The sequence below is a fragment of the Mobula hypostoma genome, chromosome 10 (assembly GCF_963921235.1).
Source record: "Mobula hypostoma chromosome 10, sMobHyp1.1, whole genome shotgun sequence".
Taxonomy (NCBI): Eukaryota; Metazoa; Chordata; class Chondrichthyes; order Myliobatiformes; family Myliobatidae; genus Mobula; species Mobula hypostoma.
This window is the reverse complement of record NC_086106.1, coordinates 15,548,557-15,567,970: the sequence shown is the minus strand read 5'-3', so window position 1 is coordinate 15,567,970 and position 19,414 is coordinate 15,548,557. Positions and strand designations below refer to the sequence as shown.

Below are 19,414 nucleotides of genomic sequence, written 5' to 3'. Positions count from 1 at the left end.
AGGAGAAGCACCTTAATCCTGTGTCCTCTTGTGGCAACCATTTCAGCCCTGGGAAAAAGCCTCTGACTATCCACATGATCGATGCCTCTCATCAACTTATACACCTCTATCAGGTCACCTCTCATCCTCCATCGCTCCAAGTAGAAGAGGCCGAGTTCACTCAACCTGTTTTCATAAGGCATGCTCCCCAATCCAGGCAACATCCTTATAACTCTCCTCTGCACCCTTTCTATGGTTTCCACGTCCTTCCTGTAGTGAGGCAACCAGAACTGAGCACAGTACTCCAAGTGGGGTCTGACCAGGGTCCTACATAGCTGCAACATTACCTCTTAGCTCCTAAATTCAATTCCACAATTGATGAAGGCCAATACACCGTATGCCTTCTTAACCACAGACCTGCGCAGCTGCTTTGAGCATCCTATGGACTCAAACCCCAAGATCCCTCTGATCCTCCACACTGCCAGGAGTCTTACCATTAATACTATATTCTGCCATCGTATTTGACCTACCAAAATGAACCACTTCACACTTATCTGGGTTGAACTCCATCTGCCACTTCTCAGCCCAGTTTTGCATCCTATCAGTGTCCCGCTGTAACCTCTAACAGCTCTCCACACTATCCACAACACCTCCAACTTTTGTGTCATCAGCAAACTTACTAACCTATTCCTCCACTTCCTCATCCAGATCATTTATAAAAATCACGAAGAGCAAGAGTCCCAGAACAGATCCCTGAGGCACACCACTGGTCATCAACCTCAATGCAAAAAATGACCCGTCTACAACCACTCTTTGCCTTCTGCGGGCAAACCAGTTCTAGATCCACAAAGCAATCAATGTCTCCTTGGATCCCATGCCTCTTTACTTTCTCAATAAGCCTTGAATGGGGTACCTTATCAAATGCCTTGCTGAAATCCATATACACTACATCTACTGCTCTTTCTTCATCAATGTGTTTAGACACATCCTCAAAAAATTCAATCAGGCTCGTAAGGCATGACCTATCCTTGACAAAGACATGCTGACTATTCCTAATCATATTATATCTCTCCAAATGTTCATAAATCCTACCTCTCAGGATCTTCTCCATCAACTTACCAACCACTGAACTAAGACTCACTGGTCTATAATTTCCTGGGCTATCTCTACTCCCTTTCTTGAATAAAGGAACAATATCCGCAACCCTCCAATCCTTCGGAACCTCTCCCATCCCCGTTGATGACGCAAAGATCATTGCCAGAGGCTCAGCAATCTCCTCCCTTGCCTCCCACAGTAGCCTGGATACATCTCATCCCGTCCCGGCGACTTATCCAACTTGATGCTTTCCAAAAGCTCTAGCACATCCTCTTTCTTAATATCTACATGCTCAAGCTTTTCAGTCTGCTGCAAGTCATCACTACAATCACCAAGATCCTTTTCCATAGTGAATACTGAAGTAAAGTACAGTATTCATTAAGTACCTCTGCTATTTCCTCCGGTTCCATATACACTTTCCCACTGTCACACTTGATAGGTCCTATTCTTTCACGTCTTATCCTCTTGCTCTTCGCATACTTGTAGAATGCCTTGGGGTTTTCCTTAATCCGGCCCGCCAAGGCCTTCTCATGGCCCTTTCTGGCTCTCCTAATTCCCTTCTTTAGCTCCTTCCTGTTAGCCTTATAATCTTCTAGATCTCTAACATTACCTAGCTCTTTGAACCTTTTGTAAGCTTTTCTTTTCTTCTTGACTAGAATTATTACAGACTTTGTACACCACGGTTCCTGTACCCTACCATAACTTCCCTGTTTCATTGGAACGTACCTATGCAGAACTCCACACAAATATCCCCTGAACATTTGTCACATTTCTTCCGTACCTTTCCCTGAGAACATCTGTTCCCAATTTAAGCTTCCAATTTCCTGCCTGATAGCCTCTAATTCCCCTTACTCCAATTAAACGCTTTTCTAACTTGTCTGTTCCTATCTCTCTCCAATGCTATTGTAAAGGAAATAGAATTATGATCACTATCTCCAAAATGCTCTCCCACTAAGAGATTTGACACCTGACCAGGTTCATTTTCCAATACCAAATCAAGTACAGCCTCACCTCTTGTAGGCTTATCTACATATTGTGTCAAGAAACCTTCCTGAACACACCTAACAAACTCCACCCCATCTAAACCCCTTGCTCTAGGGAGATGCTAATCAATATTTGGGAAATTAAAATCTCCCATCACGACAACTCAGTTATTATTACACCTTTCCAGGATCAGTTTTCCTATCTGCACCTCGCAATCCCTGTTACTATTGGGCGGCCTATAAAAAACACCCAGTAAAGTTATTGACCCCCCTTCCTGTTCCTAATCTCCACCCACAGAGACTCCATAGACAATCCCTCCATGGTGTCCACCTTTTCTGCAGCCGTGACACTATCTCTGATCAACAGTACCACGCCCCCACCTCTTTTGCATCCCTCTCTGTCCTTTCTGAAACATCTAAAACCTGGCACTTGAAGTAACTATTCCTGTCCCTGAACCATCCAAGTCTCTGTAATGGCCATCACAACATAGCTCCAAGTACTGATCCATGCTCTAAGCTCATCCGCTTTGTTCACAATACTCCTTGCATTAAAATCTCAAACTGTTGGTCTGAGCTCGTCCCTTCTCTATCACCTGCCTATCCTCCCTCACACACATCTCCAAGCTTTCTCTATCTGTGAGCCAACTGCTCTTCCCCAGTCTCTTCAGTTCGGTTCCCACCTCCCAACAATTCTAGTTTAAACTCTCCCCAGTAGCCTTAGCAAACCTCCCCTCCAGGATATTGGTCCCCCTGAGATTCAAGTGCAACCAGTCCTTCTTCGTACAGGTCACAACTGCCCCAAAAGAGGTCTCAATGATCTAGAAATCTGAATCTATGCCCCCGGCTTCAATCCCTCAGCCACGCATTTATCCTCCACTTCATTCTATTCCTATTCTCACTGTCGCGTGGCAAAGGCAGTAATCCCAAGATTACTACCTTTGCAGTCTTGCTTCTCAACTTCCTTCCTAACTCCCTGTAGTCTTTTTTTAGGACCTCTTCCCTTTTCCTACCTATGTCATTGGTACCAATATGTACCACGACCTCTGGCTGTTCTCCCTCCCACTGCAGGATATCTTGGACGCGATCTGAACATCCCAGGCCCTGGCACCTGGGAGGCAAACTACCATCTGAGTTTCTTTCCTGCATCCACAGTATCGCGTGTCTGACCCCCTAACTATAGTGACCCCTATTACTACTGCCTTCCTCTTCCTTTCCCTACCCTTCTGAGCCACAGGGCAAGACTCTGTGCCAGAACCACGGCCACTGTTGCTTGCTCCAGATAGGCTGACCCCCCCCCCCCACAACAGTACTCAAACAGGAGTACTTATTGTCAAGGGGTACAGCCAAGGGGTACTCAGTAGTACCTGAATCTTCCCCTTCCCCCTCTCCTGACTGTGACCTACTTGACTGTCTCCTGTGGCCCCGGTGTGACCACCTGCCTATAACTCCTTTCTATCACCTTCTCACTCTCCCTGACCAGACGAAAGTCATCGAGCTGCATCTCCAGTTCCCTAACGCGGTCCCTTAGGAGCTGCAGCTCGACACACCGGGTGCAGATATAGACGTCCGGGAGGCTGGGAGACTCCAGGACCTCCCACATCTGTCACCGAGCACAGAAAACCGCCCTCACAGACATACTACTTCCTTTCCGCAATTAACACAGGTAAACCTACCTCGCCTCGTTACTGCCTAAGCCCGTTGAGCCAAAGCCCTATCACTCTTTCACCTCTTACTCCACTGCCCACCGGATATGTCGGTCTTTTTAAACGTTTCCCGCTCTACTGGCTGACGCGCCTGCGCAGTCTTGCCTTTTACCCCGAGTAGTAAAACTGCCTTCGCTCCGGAAATCCTTAGCCGTTCACCTGCAGCCTTCTTGCTCCGAGAACAGAAGGGAAACATAGAGGAGGTACAGAGTTCTCAAGCAGAAGAGGCATTTAAAGAGTATAGTGTCTAGCAAGATATCAGGATAGCAAGATGTTTAATGAGATAAAATTAAGGAAAATCCTACGGCGTACAAAAACGACAATCAAACAACAATAGGCATAGTTCGCATATTGTTGTTTGATTGTTTGTGGTTTTTGTATTGCTATATTTATGCTCTATTCTTGGTTGGTGCGGCTGTAATGAAACCCAATTTCCCTCGGGATCAATAAAGTATATCTATCTATCTATCTATTTTCTCCACCTATTAAGAGCAAACTGGTGGGCAGGAAATGAGTGGGGCCTACTAAATGAACAACTGAAATGTTCTATCCAGGGAACAATCTGGTGAATCGCATTTCCAGATTGCCAGTATCTACAATTTTGAACATTTGCTGCAAAAATAACAACAGCAGGCTAATCACTCGTAGCAGAGAAAACAGATCAACCCAGTATATAAAACTGAAAGTGACACAGCAAAAAAAAATCTGTTCTGTGAAAATCTTCATGAATCACAAACCACATTAAGATAAGCCACAATAACATTGTGCCACTAATATGACGTAAGCCAATTTCTAAGTACCTGAATAATTGGTATTGAATTTGTGACTACTAGATAGTGAAACCAATCCTCTTCTTTCACTTCCAAATCTCACTGATATGTATCTGTGATAGTTCTAGTAATCCAATACATTGCCACAAAATTGTATAAAATTTCATAACAGTTGTGTCTTCATTCATTCATATTGCAAAGGGGTACCAGTTCATTCCAGTCTCTGGTGACCTCTATGCATTCACATTGGAAATGTAGACTCAGCTTCATAACTATGAGTAGGTTTATTGTTTTTAAAGACATTCACTTTTTGGCTTTGGATGCAACTTTTTTTCTTTATTTGAACAACTTAAATACAGGCAAAATTGAATAAACCATGTATACCGAGCTGTGCTTATAAAAAACATGCAATGTTCTTTCAGAAGTTCATGTATTTCATTATTCTGAACTTGGTGAAATTGGTATAATCTATTCACAATATTTTCCCTCATCCCCACCCCTAGCACCACCCCCTCTCCACATCCTTTTGAGCAATTGACTAAAATTTCAGTTAAAAAAACATCATCTGACACATTTTAATGCTAGTAATGGAATTATTGGTTCCTCATAACAGGATAAGTAACTTAAGGCATCTTTTAGTAAATTATCTTGAAGACCTGAGTATCAACTTCCATGATTAAGTATCAATTATTAAATCTTTCATTTCCCATCAAATGGCCTGCTGAAAACAAATATTACACGGTCAGCTTTCTCATGAAAAGATAAACATGTTTGCTTCATTCAAACAACACAGGTTCAACATTATTGTTAATATAAAATATTCATCATGACCAAAGAAAAACTGTAAAACAAGAACAATTTTTCACTGCAAGTTCCTTACATCAAATTCAAACTTCCAATACGGTATCCTAAATCACTTAACTTTTACATGAAGCATAAACGCATGGCTAATTTTATATATCTGTGCTCATGAGTTGGGGAGGCTCTTTTGGAGCAATTTTGCCAAGTAACTGCAGGGCATTTTGCAGCTGATGTTCGCCCCAGTACACTCGTGAGAATGAAAGAATGAAAGATTAGGGTGCCAATAAAGCAAACTACTTTGTCCACATGGATGATTTAGGCTGAAGGGCCTGTTTTCATACATAGTGATGACGGTTTGATTGGAAAACATTGTTCAACAACGTGCTGTGACTTAGATCATTGTACTTCAACAATTAAAACTGTCTTTCAACATGTAAGCTGTGACTCCAAAATGGAGTATTCCTCTCCCTGGTTCCCATTTATATCGGTTTTACCACACTTACTTGAATTTGAAATTTTAAAAATCTTTATTGTCATAGCATAGTACAATCTGTTATGCACCAATACCGCAAAAATGAGTTTGTAATTCTCATACTCAATGCTATAAAACAACAAATAAAATAAATAAACAATAAATAAAATCCAGTAACCAGCCAGTACAAGCAATGTCCAGCAGTACAAAAGCTCAACTCAGATGCATGACAGCCATAAAACCGGTATTAAAGTAGCAATATAACAAATTTATGGATGATGCTTGACCAATCGGTTCAGAGCAATTATAGCTCTGGGGAAAAAGCTATTTTTCAGTCTGGAAGTGCGGGCATAGAAAATCTTATAACGTTTGCCAGATGGAAGAAGTTCAAACAGATGATTTCATGGGTGTGTATTGTCCTTACAGATGCTTGTAGCTTTCCTTAGGCAGCGAGAGCTGTAGGTGTCCTCCAGGGCTGGGAGCTGTGTCCCGATGATTTTCTGTGTGCTAGAGACAACCCACTAAAGTGCTTTCCTATCAGCTGCTGTACAACTGAGATACCACACAGAGATGCAGTATGTTAAGATGCTCTCTATGGTGCAGCGGTAAAAGGTCACCAGCATTTGTTCAGGTAGACCAGCTTTCTTCAGCGTCCTGAGGAAGAACAAGCGATGCTGTGCTTTCTTAACTATTGTAGTGGTGTTAGTGGACCATCTAAGTTCTTCTGAGATATGTATTCTTAGAAACCTGAAACTGGACACTCTCTCCACTATGTCTCTGTTAATGTAGACTGGAGCATACTCGTCATCCCGTGACTTTCCAAAATTGATAATTAGCTCCTTAGTCTTTACTGTATTAAGAGACAGGTTGTTCTCTGAGCACCAGCTCACTAAGTTCTGTACCTCCGCTCTGTACGTTGATTCGTCTCTGTTGGAGATCAACCTGATCACTGTCGTGTCGTCTGCGAATCTGACAATGGTATTTGTTGCTATACTCAGTGAATACCTTAACATCAAGGGCAACCACTCTCACATCACCTCTGGTTTTCAACCCTTCTATCCATCTTTGGACCAGAACTATAAGATCTGAAGCCAAACTCTCCTGGTGAATTCTAAACCAGCTATCTGTGAGCAGATTAACTAAGGGCTATTAATATGTTCCCAACACTTCTCTGTTGATTAAGGACCCATCTATATTGCTGGGTAAACTTTTTTAAAAATTGTAACAGAATTAGAGTTTCAACACAGACAAAAAAAAGCCAAAAGAGGATATTGACCATTATTTATAGCCATAATTTACAAAAAACTAGTAAATATATTCACTTGGGGGGAAAAGGAGCATGGATGCTCAAGCTACATACATAATTTTTGTGTCTGAAACAAAACAGATGGTACCTAATAATGACAGATATTGTCTTATGGTTCCTTTTGAGAATCAGATGCTGTCCCTCCACGGCTCATTACTCTTTAGAAAGGAAATGGCACTGATGGTCAGGAGTGATAGGCTACACTACTTCCAACTCTCCACTTCACCCAGCCCTAGAAACAGATCCCAGGAGCTTGGCAACTGGCCCTCGGAGACAAGGCAGGCTGACTCCCTGGAACATCTGATGGCAGTTAACCACCCTTACCACTATTCCCAGTGACAGTCACTGATGACCCAGATCTGCACATGCCAATTCTTCCCTCTGGATTCCACATGCTGTTGCCAGACAGAGCAGGAGGAATTGTAAATAGCAGTGTGAGAGACAGAAAGAGAGCATCACGTTTTGAGGGAGTGACTGAAACAGCATTTAGTATTGACATCCCTGGTCAAAAATACAGTGAAAAAGGCCTATGATTATGGATTCCGTACATTCCAACGAGTCACAATTTATATATTTCTGATGACTGAGATAAGACTGGCCAAATTGAATGTGAGTAAATACATACAATTTGCTCTGCTTTTTGTGAGTAAGACATATTTGGGCAATTTTCCATATGATGAGATAACTCTGGGTCTAGTTCAATAGGCTTTAACAGTACAGTGAAAAGAAATAGTTGTCTGGTCCTATAACCTTTGATCTATCCAATGCTGTCAGACATCTCTTGATTTCATGAGGGGTGAATCACATTGGTGGTCTCTTCTGAAAGAAACAAAGTTTTGTTCAGCACATCTGGTCAGTGATGGCTGCAATTGCTTCAGTTCTACATATGGAACTTTGCCTTGTCAACATTGACATGTTTCTCTCCTCTCCCCCCTCCCCAGTTAGCTGTTTAATTATTCATCCCCATTTACAACTGGATGGGCAAGATTTGAAGCAGTTGATTGTGCAATTGTTCAGCAGTCTGTTGCTGTCTGACCTGCACATAGTCTTGCACTGTATTTTTTTGAGAGAATTCTTAGGGATAGGATTTATGAACATTTGGGAAAACTAATGAGGTTTATTAGTCTAATAAATTGTGAGCATTGCCTAATTAGGGACAGTGTGCATGACTCTCTGCAGGCCAGGTCACATTTCACTAACTTGATTTTTTTCGGTGATTGATGAAAGAGTAGACTTGTGGATGTTGGCTACGTGAATTATAGGATTCAACAAGCTCCCTCATAGTATGCTCATCTAGAAGATTCGGATGCATGGGACCTACAATCACACACACAAACACAAAGAGATTTTGCAAATGCTTGACCAACACACAGAAACAGAGAATGGTGGATATCTGCAATGTGCTGTCAAGGGTGGTGATGGAGTCAGATAAGATGGAGGTGTTTAAGAGATTTTCAATGGGCACATGAATATACAGAGAATGGAGGGATATGGACCTTATACTGGTAGAAGGGATTAGTTTGTATGCTGAAGAGCTTGTACCCGCGCTATAGTCTTCTATGTTCAATGTTTTAAATACACTATATGCTCCTCTCATTATGCCTTTTCACTGTTCTCATTTGAGCCCTTTGATAACTTTACTATTGTGAGCAATTGTGGTGGATTATGGTTCTGTTGTTGCTCAAAGAACTCCACAAATGCACAATGTACACTTCCAAACTAGTTATGAACCTATCTGAAACTCAGCCATGTAGTCATGCCACACTTCACCGTCCTCAATGTGAAAATGGGAATTTGTCTGTATAAGGACTGTTACCCCTATCAATATTGACACAGGCAAAAGCATCGGTAGCATGATGGAACTGCAGTTACTATCGCAGTCTCGCACCTCCAGTGACCTGGCTTCAATCCTGACCTCTACCCTACTCCTCATTCTGATGTCATCTGTGTGGAGTTTGCTTCTTCTCCCTGTGTCTGCACAGGTTTCTTCTGGGTGTTACAGGCTCCTCTCTCATTCTACAACTTTGCTGGTAGGCTAAATTTGCTAACGTAGATTGTCCCTGGTGCAGGAGAATTGGATGGGAGGGTGTGTAGGTGGGAGGGTTAGCATGTTAATAAGCTAAGGCTACAAAGAAACAAGTGGGGGAAATGGGACTGGCATTGATTTGGAAATCAGCAGACTTGATAAGCTAAAGGGCTTCCTTTAATGTCATCATTTAATGTGAAAATATGTTCTTTAAGTCTGAGAAAGCAGTAGTTCTACCAAGCTATGCTTAACCCCACTCAGAAAGCATGTTGACCCTCGTTAAGTTCACAGGGCATGATTTATCAGTTGATGCCATGAAACCTATCAATAGGAGAGAATGTGTCCAGGAGTTTAAAACAGCAACTTGGGTTGAAAGGCGTGATCCTGTGAAGGTCCACTCGGCCTTAAAGATATGACCAGAACCAACCACACCTGACCTTCACACTAAATATTACAATCTTAAACATGCTATTCATATGATACTAATACTGAAAATCATCCTGAGCTGGGTATTGCTCCAAGACAAGCTAGTGTGGTGTGCCCAAGTCCAAAACCTAATGAAAGCAATACCCAAATTATAACTGAGGCATACAATCAGATCCCATCCAGTGTACAGACTATGATTCAGTCACATGAGGTTGTTGCTCAACTGTCTGGGAAATGGCTCTCTCAACTCCATCCCTAGTTCCCAGTAGCACAGTTGACGGGCCTTGCAGAAACATTATCCTCTCCAAATCTGCTCAATGCCAGGTAGTCCACCCAATATTATTCTTCCAAACAGCGGAAGCCCCAAAAATCCAGCTCATCAATTTGCATGATGTCAGAGAGAAGTAAAGACAAGAATTTTTTGAAAAACAGTGTTTTTCAAAGAAAATTGATAATTTTAAGTGATATGAAACAAAAACAGATAGTCTTGGATAAGGAAGCACCTGTGGAAAGAGATTCAATATTTCAAATCCATTATTGTTCTTCAATACCAAGAGTCAGGGGTTCTTAAAAAGTCTAAAATACAGAGGAAAGGGCATTTTATAATAAATCTGAAATGACTGGATGGTTTAATATTTTATTTGTAATGTGGGATTTCCAACAACACAGAATTCCTTCTGTACTGCATTTTGGACTAGTCATAATATGACGGCTTTGGTGTATGTGACAGAACAGGTTGGCAATGCTAATTCTCCTGCTAACTTTGCCCCTTTGCCCAGTTAGCCACTCCTCCTTGTCCTGACCTGGTCTAGTTTCCCCAGTAGTTCACACACTTCACCCTCCTGTTCTGCAATCCTTGGAGTTCACCATTTATACACCCCAACAGTAACACAATCACTAGCTTGGTACAATCGCTTCAGTTAACATGCTCCATTGGCTTATAATTCATAAAAATAAGGATTCTAGTCACAGGGATTTCAAAGTGTCATTTATTTTCACTCACACCATTACATCGGTTTGTAGGCAGCAGAACGGCCCCAAAAGACCTGAGCGGCAGTTCGGGGCGTCCTAAAATAATGCCTGGGTTAGTGGAAGCAGGTGCACTACACCTCACACAGGCAACACCACTGGTGGGGAGGCATTACTCTCTTATATTCATCTGAGCATTTGGACACTGATCTATGGGTTTAACTAAGGTATTTGTTGTGGAATAAACCTGTAGCTTGTTAGAATCCCTGTTTAAATGTCCTAATTCTGCATCTGAAATAATTATTATGGCCTGGTCACATCATTATAACCACCACCCCCCACCCCCACCAACAGCAGAATTTCCTAGTCCTTCTAGGCCAGGTGGAGGCAGATTTAAATGCTCAGTCTGGCTTTGCTAGAAAGATGCGGAGGGTGGGAGTGGATGGTTGATGAATAGTGGTTGACTTAGATTGAAAAGTTATGACAAAGTGGGTCATGGAGAAAGCCTTTACACATTTGTAAATTTTTGTACAAACATGCTTTTTTTTCTTTGCAACTTTTGGGCAGCTTTTGCACTTTTTCCACCTGGCTCTAAATAAAACCCCTTGCACTAATGTGCTGTTGCAGCTTACCATCTGTTTTTTTAAACTGGTGTCCCTCGTCGGGCACGCTTACCCGCACCTGATAGCACGGTGTGACAGCGTAAAACATCAATATTCAAAGTAAATTTATTATCAAAGTACATGTACATCATATACAATGTTTTCTTGCAGGCATACTCAATAAATCTATAGAATAATAACCATAACAGAATCAATGAAAGACCTCACCAACTTGGGAGTCCAACCAATGTGCAAAAGACAACAAACTGTGCAAATACAAGAAAGAAAGAAATAATAATAAATAAAAAATAAACAATAAATGTAAAGAACATTTGTTGTCGGAACATTTCAATGACGGGCAAGTGAGGTTGAGTGAAGTTATCTGCTTTGGTTCAAAAGCCTGATGGTTGAGGGGTAGTAACTGTTCATGAACCTGGTGGTGCGAGTCCTGAGGCAGCAGCAAGAAGGGAGCATGTCCTATGTGGTGGGGGTCCTTGAAGATGGATGTTGCTTTCCTGCAACAATGCTCCATGTAGATGTGCTCAAAGATGAGGAGGCTTTTACCTGTGATGGACTGGGCCATATCCACTACCATTTGTAGAATTTTTCATTCATGGGCATTGGTGTTTCCATACCAGGTTTGTGAAGCAACCTGTCAATATACTCTCCATCACACTTCTACAGAAGTTTGTGGAAGTTTTAGATTTCATGCTGAATCTTCGCAAACTTGTAAGGAAGTAAAGGTGCTGCCGTGCTTTCCTCATAATTGCTGGGCACAGGACAGGGAAGTTGCTGACCATCTTCGCCGCTGATCTTCCTCGCCGCTGATCCTCCAAGGAGGTCGAGCTCATAGATCTCTGGTTTCCTCCTCCTAAAGTCAATAATCAGCTCCTTAGTCTTGCTGATGTCGAGTAAGTGTTCGTTGTTGTGGCACTGCTCAGCCAAATTTTCAATCTCCTTCCTATATGTTGATTCATCACTACCTTTGATTCAGCCTATGAGAGTGCTGTCGTCAGCAAACTTGAAAATGAAGTTGAAGCTGAGCTTAGCCACACAGTCAGCAGGGGGCTAAGCACACAGCCTTGTGGTGCACCTTTGCTGATGAAGATTATGGAGGAAATGCTGTTACCAATCCAAACTGACTAAGGTCTGCAAGTGAGGAAGTTGATGATCCAAATGCACAAGGGGACGTTGAGCCCAAGGTCTTGAAGATTATTAATTAGTTTTGAAGGGATGTTAGTACTGAATGTCAAGCGGAGGTTAATAAAGAGCATCCTAATTATCTTTGCTGTACAGATGTTTCAGGGTTGAGTGAAGAGCCGATGAGATGGCATCTGTTGTGGAGCAGATCCAAGTTGATTCTCAGGCCGGATTGGGTATGTTCTATCCCCAACCTTTCAAAATATTTCATCACTATGAATGCAAGTGCTATTGGATGATAGTCACTGAAGTAGGTTACCACATTCTTTTTAGGCACCGGTATAATTGAAGCCTGCCTGAAGCAGATGGGTACCTCAGAGTGCCGAAACAAGGAGGTTAAAGATCTCAGTGAACGCTCCAGCCGGTTGATCAGCACAGGTCTTTAGTACTTGGCCAAGCAGCCCATCTGGGCCGGATGATTTTTGTGGGTTCATCCTCCTGAAGGATGCTTGCACATTGGCCTTAAGAGACTGAAATCACAGGATTATCGGGGGCTGTGGGAGTTCGTGAAGGTTCCTCCATGTCAGCTTAGTTTGGAATCATCTGAGACCAAACTAAGCTGACACTATTTATGAACACAATGCTATTCCTCAGACTAAATAGCATTACAATTGAGCGCTGGTGGACTTTGTCATTATTTATTACTTTGCAGTAAGTCTTCAAAGAAATGAGCATCAATGATTTACAAACAGGACTTTTTGGTTCAAATGTATCAGGTTTTCTTCTATTTAGTCGATAAACTGACAAAAACCAAAAATATCTATGTTCATTTTAGAGCCTGCTGTTCTGCAGCAACAAATCTTCAATTCAACACACAAACTATTAGCCACAAGTTGACCCTACTTGAAGACTAAAGAACACGTATGTTGTAAGACACAGTAAATAGCAACAGGACAAAGCTGTCCAGGCTCGAAACCTGCACCACAACTCGTCACGCACATGACTAATTATGCAAATTCAGTACCCTGCTCCTGCTATCTCACCACATCCCATGATTCCTCTGCCCTAAGCAAAGTATCGAACACAATATTGCAGCAGTGTAGCGGTTAGCACGATGTTATTACAGCTTGGGCGTTGGAATTCGGAGCTCAATCCTCGTTTGCAGTTACCTCCCCATGGAATTCATGGGTTTTCTCCAGGTACTCCGGTTTCCTTACACAGTCCAAAGATGCACCGGTTAGTAGGTTAATTGATTAGGCTAGGGTTAAATTGGTAGGTTGCTGGTGGTACAGCTTGAAGGGCCAGAAGGGCCTATTCCGCATTGTATATCTAAATAAAATAAAATTGGAAACACTCAGCAGGTAAGACCATGTCTGTAGGAAGAAAAACACCCTTTGATCAGAACTGGGAAGGAGGCAAATCAGCTTAAGGGAGAATGGGGGAGGAAGGGGTAAATTGGTTTATTATTACGTGTACTAATGTACGTGAAAAACTTGTCTTGCAATCCATTCTTACACGTCAATTCGGTAGCACAGGGTAAAACAATAACTGAATGCAGTACAAAGTAACACACGCAAAATGCTGGAGGAACTCGGGAGGTCAGGCAGCATCTATGGAAATGAGTAAAAAGTCGGGCTGAGACCCTTCATCAAGACTGAGAAGGAAGAGGGGAAGAGCCAGGATAAAAAGTTTGGGGGAGCAGAAGGAGGCTAGGTGGAAGGTTATAGGTGAAGCCAGGTGAGTGGGAGAGGTCCAGGGCTGGAGAAGAAAGAAACTGATAGGAGAGGAGAGTGGACTACAGGAGTAAGGAATGAGGAGGGAACCCACGGGGAGTAATAGGCAGGTGAGAAGAGTGGAGAATTAGGAGAAGTGGGGGGGGGGGAATTGTCAAAAGGAGAAATCAATATTCATGCCATCAGCATGGGGGGTTCCCAGGCGGAGTGTAAGGTGTGCTCCTCCACCTTGAGGTTGGCCTCGTCTTGACGCAAGAGGAGCCCATGGACCAACATGCTGGAATGGGAATCGTAATTGAAATGTTTGGCCACCAGGAAGTCCCACATGTGGCGGAGGTGTCGACGAACTGGTCCCCCAATTTACGATGGGTCTCATCCAAGTAGGGGAGGCTGTATCGGAAGCACCATACACAACGGATGACCCCAGCAGATTCACAGGTGAAGTGTTGCCTCACCAGGAAGGACTGTTTGGTTTCCTGAATGGAGGTGAGGGAGGAGATGTATGGGCAGGTGTAGCACTTAGGCTGCCTATGTGGATAAGTGCCGAGAGGGAGATTCGTGGGGAGGGACGAATAGAAAAGGGAATTGCGGAGGGAGTGATCCCTGAGGGAAGTGGGTGGGAAGGAGTGGTAAAAATACGTATAATGTGTTACCATTACAGAGGAAGTGTAGAGCAGGTAATTTCGAAGGTGCTAGCTCATAACAAGATAGACTGCAAAGTTGAAAAGTTCATTATTTTGTACTAGGGAACTGTTCAATAGGCTTAATGACGGGATAGAAACTGTCTTCAAGCCTGATGGTATGTGCTTTCAGGGAATGTTTGCAATAGGGTAAAACTGGGATGACCATGGTGGTAAACAGTAAATAAGGTATTTTGGTTAATAATATCTAATTCTTTGAATGTTTTCTTTGGCAGAAAGTTTCAGAGGTTTACCACTCTCTGGGAAAAAATTTTCCTCACATCATTCTTAGCGATTAGGTATAGCCACTGGTTCTGGACTCCCCCACCACTGGGATTATCCTTCCTATATCAATTCTTTCCCAGTCTTATTAGGATTTGTTAAGTCCCCTCACATTCTTCCACACTAGTGATTACAAGCGTAACTCAAGATTCAAAGTGGTTTGATGTCATTTACAGTACATGAGTGGAAAGGGGTGCTGTCGCAGGAAACCAGTATCCATCATCAAGAACCCCCACCATCCAAGCCATGCTTTCTTCTCACTGTTGCCATCAGCAAAGGGGTACAGGACCCTCACCACCATGTTCAGGAACAGTTCCCACTACCTATGACTCACTTTCAAGGACTCTCCATGTCATGTCTTCGATATTTATTGCTTATTTAATTATTACTATTTTGTTTGTTTTCCTTTTCTTTTTGTATTTGCACAGTTTGCACAATGGCTGTTTGTGTGTTTTTTCAGTGACTCTGTTGTGTTTCTTTGCACCTACAGTGAATGCCACAAGAATGAATCTCGGGGTTGTATATGATGACGTAAGTACTTTGATAATAAATTTACTTTGAACTTTGAATCTGTAAAAGATCTGAGGAAGGCAATCGATCCACTCTCCCCATATGTTAATCTTCCTGTTGAGGAAGGAGTCCAGTGAACCTGTGCTGCACCAATCTCCATAGCAAGCAGACTAAAACATTACACAACACTCACGATATGGCCTCACTAAAGCTCTGAGTGATGGCAAGATATTCCAGGTCCCATACTTCAACATTCTTGCTATGAAGATCACTGTACCATTTACAACTGTTGTACTCATCTTATTTTCATGGATTAGTGCCCAAGGATACCTGCAGCTTAATGTACCTTTCTAAATCTATCTCTGTTGAGATAATAACCCCCCTTTTTCTGTCATATCTACCAAAACAAATAATCTCAAATTTATTTACAGTTTATCTACTAAGTATTTGCACTGTCCCACGACCTGTCCAAATCACACTGGAACTGAAGGCCCATGACTACTGCAGTGCTCAGAAGTCAGTGTTAGGACATCAGTTAAACATTATTTATGTGAATGTACGGTTAACAAGTTGCTGATAATGCTAAAATAGGGGGTTTTATTGATGGTGGAGAAGATTGCAGTGAATTGCAAAGAGATCTTGATCAGTTAGGGAAATGGCTTGAGGAATGGCAAATAGATTTCAACTTTAGGTACATTGTGAGGTGATGCACTTTGGACACTCAAATCAGGGTAGGATCGATAGGGTGAATGGCAGGGCACTGACAAGTGTTGTGGAACAGAGGGGCCTGGGAGGGCAAGTGCAGTTTGCTGAAAGGAGCCACACAAGCAGACAAGGTGGTGTAGAAAGTGTTTAGCATGCTGGCCTTCAATTAGACAGGATACTGAGTTTAGGAGTAGGGTCATTTTGTTGTAGTTGTACAAGTCATTGGTGAGACCTCACTTGCTGTATTGTGTACGGCCTATTATAGGAAAGACACTGTCAAGCTGGAGAAGGTGCAGAAGAGATGTGGGGATGCTCTCTGGGCTAGAGGGCCTGAGTTATAGGGACAGGTTGACCACGCTGGAAAAGTTATGAAATCATGAGGGGTATGGAAAAAGTGGATAGTCAGTCTTTTTCCCAGGATTGGGAAATCCAAAACTAAGGGCACAGATGAGAGGGGAGCAATTTAGGAGACCTGAGAGCTAACTTTTTTACAGAGGGTAATGAATAACTGCCAGAGGAAGTAGTTAACACGAGTATAAAGGTAGTTGGATTGAAGGATCTATTTCTGTATTATGTTACTCCTTGACTCTGGAACTGCCCTGCATCCTTCTCATAGTTCTCTAATCCAGCTTTATATCATCTACAAACATAAGTACGAGAATATTACATTGATTTCCTTCATCTAAAATCATTTATATACTGTACATCTATATTATGAATAACTGGGGACCTAGCACTTTTCACTGTGGTAACCCCAATAGTCACTGCCTGTCCCTGCCAAAAACTTACCAATTTATTCCTCCCTTCGGTATCCTGTCAGCCAATTAGTTTTCTGTTTAGAGACGAGAGACTGCAGATGCTGGAATTTGGAGCAATGCACGTACAATCTGCTGCAGGAAATCGGAGGATTAAGCAGTATTTATGTGGTGGCTGTGGGGGGAGTTGGTGGTGGAAGGAATTGTTGACATTTTAGCTCGAAATCCTGGGCAACAATTCCCCCTCCCTCATCCCCTCCCGATGCTGTTCAGCACACTGATTTCCTCTAGAAGATTGTTTGTTGCTCCAGTTCTCAGTCTCGTCAGTACCTTACCCCTAATGGTAAGTGCTCTCCTTTAGACATCAATTATAATGTGGGAACTGGAATGAAAGATTTCTAAAAGACCAAATGCACATATCTACAGTTTCTCCTTCATCTATTCAATCAGCTTCATCTTCAAAAACTTCTAGTAGATTTGTCCAGCAAGGCATTCCTATCCTAGATCCAAATAATTTTGTGCAGCCCTTTTCACTCTTCTCAAAATGCTTCGCTATCACATGTTTTATAAATGACTCCAGAAAATGTAACACAGTTTTGACATTTGGACAAATTATAATTCATGGTCCATGCAATAATTGATCTCTCCAGGGAAGACTCTTGCTGAACATCTGACTTGTTCTGAGTTAGTGGAAGCAACGATAGTGATACAATACTACAATTGACGTTGATACCTTCACGACAAGAGGTTGAATTCCTGTGTCTATCAAAATTCAACAACCTCTGTTTGAATTGCATCTACATGGACGTCAGGCGGGGACAGGATCCAGGCAATTTGATTGCCACTTCTTCCTTGCTGTTTGATAACCTGTCAACATTCACACAATTATGAGAGAGCGGCTAGCTGGAAGTGCAGTCCACGGGGAGTGAATGACTTCAGGAAATGAGAAAAGATAAAGCGAATATTTTTCCTTTTTTTAAAAAAAAAGGGGTTATCATTAACATCCCTAATGAGAGAAGTCCTCCAAAGGTCTCGGATCTAATTTTCTATTTTAGCCATATGAGAATTTAGTATGCAAGGCATAAATCATAGAATAAAAATGATATCAGAATGAGGGCAGCAGCAACAGGCTGTTTCTAGCTGACAGGGGAGCAGAGAACGCAAGCAACAAAATCTCCCTGGGCAGATTTATTACACCAACTATATATATCACAGAATGTGCATTCTCAGCATAGGCACCATTACAACTTGAAACAGTGAATATAAAAGTGTGTATTTGCAGTACATTAGATAGACATATTAAAAGTTTTCTAGATATAATTGAACACTCGGAAAAAAAATCCTCTGAATTCTGGAGTCCCCAAAATAAAAAAAAACTAGATGATATTATGTGTAATTGCGCACAGTTACAAAGAATAAACACATCCCACCGCTACATCTTACACGCAATCTGGCTACCACACAAATTTCAGATAACAACTCACAGTACAGTGAAAATTCATATTTTGTGAGCCTTTGAGCATATACTTTATATTTTCAATTGAATTAGCCTTGATGAGACACTGTTGTCTAATATTTGGTGGAAATTTTCATCTGTGCTAAACCAAAAGTCAAAATTCAGTCTGACCCTGAAACTACACCTGTTAGAACAAATACTGTATAGGGGGAAAGAATAATTGCTGGAATTAAGCCAACATTAACATTCCCAAAATATTGATTGCACCCAAGTACTGTTTCGACTTTCCCTTTTTAAATCTTGAGGGACTGATTCTTGGTTGTCATTCAAGCACAGCTTTTACAGCATACATTCCAAGTCCAATTATATATAGCGAGAGATGAGTCAGATTTTTTTAAAAGAGGGCTAGCATCTTGCAGCATTTCGCTCCTGTAAATTCTTGTCATTATAAAGTCCAAAAAAAAACACTCACAGAATAAGATGCAGTTTTAAGTAGGTTATTCAAACATTATACTATTTTTATCCCAATCAAACATTCCTATTTTATTATGAATAAATGCACTGCCAGCGACAACCATCCTATTTTTCTCCCCCCACCCCTACAATGTTATGTACGTGTATCACCTGCTCTCTCTACCAGTGATAACACGTCGGACGATGCGGCATTAAATTATTCGGTGATGTTAGCAGGCACTTACTGTTCTGAGGAAAAGAATCTCCTCTTCGCCCTCGCCCCCCTCAGCCATGGTGACTCCGCAATCTCCCGGCCGGACTAAACGCTCGCAGCATCCGCGCCTGTCAGTCTCCCCAGCGCGCCCCGCCCACCCGCGGCCAATTGGACCAAAAGTCGGGGCCGGGCGGAAAATAGCGGCAGGGGATTGGTGGAGGGAGGGAGAGGGCGGGGCATCACTGAAGGCCACGTGTGTTGAGGTTGGGTTTGTACGCGCTAGGGCTGCAACGACGGACTGTTTGTGGGTGCCGAACTTGTGTGTGTGTGTGTGTCCGTCCGTCATTGACAACA

The 19,414-nt window shown here is 42.3% G+C and overlaps 1 protein-coding gene across 8 annotated transcripts in view; it reads right to left on the bottom strand.

The window, feature by feature from the left end:
• Positions 1–19,152, bottom strand: part of LOC134352669 (ryanodine receptor 1-like) — a 581,514-nt gene extending 562,362 nt beyond the window's left edge. For all 8 annotated transcript variants that reach the window (XM_063060038.1, XM_063060039.1, XM_063060041.1 and 5 more), the window contains exon 1: positions 19,092–19,152. In XM_063060038.1, the coding sequence (XP_062916108.1) occupies positions 19,092–19,139 (48 nt within the window). In that variant the 5' untranslated portion in view covers positions 19,140–19,152. The remainder of the gene's footprint in view (positions 1–19,091) is intronic.
• Between the last annotated feature and the right edge of the window lie 262 nt (positions 19,153–19,414).